A 5,248-nucleotide genomic window follows, 5' to 3' on the forward strand; every position below is an offset into this window, starting at 1 on the left:
CCGTAGCTACAGCGTAAGTACGATCAGAAATAAATTTCGACCCTTATAGCTCATCCAATTTCAACTTAACTAAGCAGGAAGTTCATACTTAGTCATATATGCCTAATCATCCATTTCCAAAGAAATCCGAGCTGAAAATTCGTCCCCCAAAAATTTTACGGTTCGTGACCGGCACATACGATCGCAGCTTAATAACAACTATACTTACTTATAAAAATTCATTTGAAGTATCGGGAGATCATAACTCATGTATGTCAATACCTTAGGATAAAATAATAATGTTAATAAAATACGGGGTATTACACTCTACCCCCCTTAAAAAGAGTTTCGTCCTCGAAACTTACTTCTTAAAATCTATGGCGTCAAAAGACTACTACTATTCCCGAGGTAGTTCTTACATTCAAGTCTGAACTCAATAGCAGGCCCTAACTTCAATCTATCCGCAACCGCAAATAATATAAACGAATTGGGGCTCCCGTATCAAATAATACTGAACCAAACACTGGGTTTATAAGAAATGTACCGGTTACGACGTCGCTAGCCTGTGCCTGAGCGCTATTAACGACGTAGATTCGGCCCTGGTTCCTTGTACTGCTTTCTCCCATTGGCAACTTCCCTTTGTCATTAGGACCTGTAGCCACATTCGTTGGCCTGCCCCGGTTTACTTGTTGAGAATTAACTGCCCTGTTTACTGCTTCCGCGGGTCTACGTCCGTTGGTCCCATTGAATCCTCCTTCTTGCCTGGTATTCTGCAAAGGGTTTCGGAAGTTTTCCACCCTGGTTTGGCACTCATTGATTTTGTGTCCCAAGAGACCACACCTGAAGCACCTTATTCTAATCCCTTGGCAATTTTCTCCCGGATGGTACTTTCCACACCGGCGGCAACCCAGCTGTTTCCTTTGGTCTGTTCCTCCCCTCCTCTCTCCTTGTCTCTGTTGAAATCCTCCTTGGTTAGACTCCCCATCATTCGCCTTGAATCTCCTCTGTCTATCATCAGCTTTTCTTTTGTTCTTGCCGTAAACTTCTTGCTGGTCCAGATACACCTGATACTGATCCGAGGTCCGATCATATGCCTCCTTGAGAGTAGAGCACATGAATGGTGCAATTGCCCTTCTCACGTCCCAGTCCAGTCCCCGTACAAACCGTCTTGCTTTGCTCGCCTCATCTGGCACAATGTCTTGAGCAAACCTCATTAACTCCACATACTTGTCATAGTAGCTCTGGACAGTTTCTCCCTTCTGCTTCAGTCGCAAGAATTCCTCGCACTTAATGCCCTTAATTCGTTCCGTGTAAAATTGTCCCCTCAACTCCTCCTTGAATTCCTCCCAGCCAAAGTCTAGGTTTTGCAGGAGTTCGGGTCCAGCCGCTGCCCACCAATTATCTGCGGCTTTTGTCAAGTAATAAACCGCAGAAGATACTCGTTGATTTGCCGGGCAATTTACTGCGTTAAGCAGTTTATCAAATGTCCGTATCCATTCTTCCAAGACAACTGGATCTTCTTCTCCCGCATAATACGGTGGCTGTCTGCTTGCTATGGCTTTAGCAAAGTCGACCCGAGGGTGTTCCTGGTTGTGATTCTGGGCCTGCTGAGCTATCATAAACTCAGCCATCTGTTCCATCGCCAACGCCATTCGATCCATTGCTGTAATGTCATCGCCAGGTCTAGCGGGTACATTTCGTCTTGGTGGCATTTTCACTAAGCGATCGTTTCGAGTTAGCTTTTGAAGTATAAAAGGTACGAGGAAGTTAGTTAACTAAACAGTTAGTATAACAACTCCTCAAATTCACTCACGACAATTATAAGAAATGATTAACACACATAAGAATGCACAAATATCAGTCAGAGTACTTAGTAACCAGAATCAAGAGATTCTGCAAAGCACAGATGAGGTACCCCTTTTTACGTTGCCTGGTCTCCGTTCCAGCTCTGCTCTGAAACTTAAACTCGTTAGGCTGTAATAACGTCTTAGGTTGGTCTTTAACGAACTTAAGCTGACTCAAAACTTGAAACTGACGGACTTGAAACTAGGGTTCAAGGGTTTCACAGCCTAGACTCCAATCTAACCTCCAAGGATTCAACCCGCTCTGATACCAACTTTGTAACACCCCAATTTTCAACTCTTACATTTATTACAAAATCCGTAATAAAACGCTGCGGAAGCTTACATCATATCAACAGAAAACCGGGTGCTACCGCCACACCTAGAGTGAATTCTATCACCTCTTTGACAAACTCCACTCTAAGTGCACAGGCTAAACTTACAACATTAATAACAATCCCTATCTACATCAAAGAGTAGACCTCAACCTGTACTTCCCTTCTATTCCGAGCTCATCGGCTACAGGGGCCCACACTAATCTGCAACTGATAAGAAACACATTGAAGTGCAGTTAGCACGACGGCTAAGTAAGGATATCCATGGGTTATCCAAAACTAAATAAAGGTTTTGTAAAACTTGATTACATCAACACCCTATCCTTACTCATCGGCCGAGGTTCTACCTGCAACCTTTACGAATAGCAATTTATACACATAATAGGCAACAATTTCAATATCATCTTAATCATTTTCCCTCTAGACGAGGTCATATAATAGTCATTTGCCTACTCAGATCATATAATGCTAAACATTTAAGCATATAAGCAGAAAAAGGGAAAACACAAATCCCATATTTGTTCTCAAACATATTCTTTGAAAAATCTTTCCTCAAAGGACATTCTCCTCACTTTTCACCATCTCCTTTCCGTAGCTACAGCGTAACTACATTTTCATACAAAATTTCCACTTAGTTTCTTTATAGAAAGCGTGAGGCCTTTGGAGTATTCACTTAACTCCTTCCCTGACCACTTGGATCATCGAACTCGGGTTCAGTGGTCATCACCCGGTCTAACACTGATCCCCTGGACGTAAGGTTCGTTAAAATGATCCCTAGCTGGCCCTACTAGGTCCATAAAAACGACACCTACCCGGACTTCTCAGAGTAACTATACTTTAAGTGTGCACACCCCCGCAGGAATACCTCATCCAAACGAGTTATATAGTACCCGGCGAATAGACTTCGCACCTTCAGTATGAATGATCATACTACATACAACAACCTTGGGCAAGGGCACTTTAAGCCACCCGAAGGCTAATCAAGGTCCTCCTCAACTTTACTAGAAACCAAGGGTTTGAAAACCATTTTCCTTCCTTTCTCATCCTCCTTGAGTCAAAATCACTTTTTTTGGACATGTTCCACGAAATCAAGTCCCCCTTTTTAAATCGATCACCATTCTCAAAATAGTTCAAAGTCTTGTTTCTCAAAACATTTTCCATCATCACCACACATATGTATATATGCATTCAATCATAACATTTCCCACATATGCATATTCACATAAAGTACACATACTATATGTATATATATACACGTTAAGTATATATACACTGCACATACATGCTTTATAATATACATAATACAACATTTTGTACATACATTACACACACATTATAATATACATAGCATGCTTAACTTAAATATTTAGGCACATTAACAACCACCTCATACTATATATAATATGTATATATTACTTATATATATACATATATATGTTACACTACACATACTATATATATAGAGATACAACCTTCATTTAATTATACATATATACTCTTATATGTATATATATATATATATATATAGTTTAAACACACACACATCACACGTGTATATATATATATATATACATAATACACACATAAATATATATACTACACGTATATACATAGGTTTCATATACATAATACCACTTCCTTATAAGAAAATTTCAGCTAGCGCAGTCTGAAAGATTGAGCCGGTAAAGATAGTTCCCGAACTCTTTTTCACTTGAAATTTTTATGGTAGAACCCTAACTCATAGTACTTGATGTTCATAAAAAGTTTTGGTCACCTAGGTTCACGAATTAACACAGAAAATTACATTTTTACCCTTGGCAGTGTGCTGTCCGGATTTTCTGCTCTCTGGACCAGTTTTGGAAAATGATTTTGAAACCACACTTATACTACTCCAAAAATTATGAAATTTTTATGGTAGCTTCTAGACTTATAGAACTACATGTCTAAAAAAAATTGGATCAAAATACTTTACCGATTTTTCCCAGAAAATCACGGAAGTTACTGCCAGAATCTACCCTGATTTTTCCTTTCACTATTTTCACAACTATAAGCATATATGGGCATAAATATGATATGTACATGCATTTTCAGCCATTATCATGTATAGAAACATATTCATAAAACCCCTAATCTCATCATTCACTATTAATTATCTAGTTTCAAATAACCTCAACCAAATAAAGGGATTCCTTACCTTCCGTAGGAAGCAAATCTTGGATCTTTCCCCAAATTCACCTTAAAACCCTAACATAAAACACGGTAATACGAATATGGTTCAACAAAATTCTACCCAAAACTATGAACTAGGAGTAAAACATAACTTTTAACCGATTAAAAATTGAAATTTACCGAACCAATCGCGATCCAAGCTCGAAAATTGCTTCTCTCTCCCTCCCTCTCTCTCTCTCTCTCTCTCTCTCTTACGGAAATGAGGGTGAAGACGAAATGAAGAAATGGAAATGAAGAAATGTGACTTGCTCAATCTTATCCCTTACATATATACATATACGTAATAATATATTTAATAATAATAATAATAATAATAACAATAATAATAATAATAATAATAATAATAATTATAATAATAAAATATAATATGTGGGATGCTTATCCAATTATATATAATAATAATATTAATAAAATATCTCCACAACATATCAGTTGTGGTCCAAACAGATAAAGTTTCGGTAGAAAATAATCCAGAAAGAATAATTTCCGACACCAAAATTTTATTCCAGTCAAAAGCTCCCAAAATGGGCTAGGTTCAGAACACTGCGAAATTTCGCGAAGTACGATCAGAAATAAATTTCGACCCTTATAGCTCATCCAATTTCAACTTAACTAAGCAGGAAGTTCATACTTAGTCATATATGCCTAATCATCCATTTCCAAAGAAATCCGAGCTGAAAATTCGTCCCCCAAAAATTTTACGGTTCGTGACCGGCACATACGATCGCAGCTTGATAACAACTATACTTACTTATAAAAATTCATTTGAAGTATCGGGAGATCATAACTCATGTATGTCAATACCTTAGGATAAAATAATAATGTTAATAAAATACGGGGTATTACACGGCTGTCACACCTTGG

The 5,248-nt window shown here is 38.2% G+C and overlaps 1 protein-coding gene across 1 annotated transcript; it reads right to left on the reverse strand.

Moving 5' to 3' along the window:
* Positions 1-239: 239 nt before the first annotated feature.
* Positions 240-4,640, reverse strand: LOC116013888. Its single transcript, XM_031253849.1, has 3 exons — positions 4,505-4,640; positions 4,350-4,399; positions 240-1,718 (listed from the first exon to the last, which is right to left on the reverse strand). Exon 3 carries the CDS (start codon positions 1,689-1,691, stop codon positions 432-434), a length of 1,260 nt encoding a protein of 419 aa, XP_031109709.1. The 5' UTR covers positions 1,692-1,718; positions 4,350-4,399; positions 4,505-4,640; the 3' UTR covers positions 240-431.
* Between the last annotated feature and the right edge of the window lie 608 nt (positions 4,641-5,248).

The sequence above is a fragment of the Ipomoea triloba genome, chromosome 3 (genome assembly GCF_003576645.1).
Source record: "Ipomoea triloba cultivar NCNSP0323 chromosome 3, ASM357664v1".
Taxonomy (NCBI): domain Eukaryota; kingdom Viridiplantae; phylum Streptophyta; class Magnoliopsida; order Solanales; family Convolvulaceae; genus Ipomoea; species Ipomoea triloba.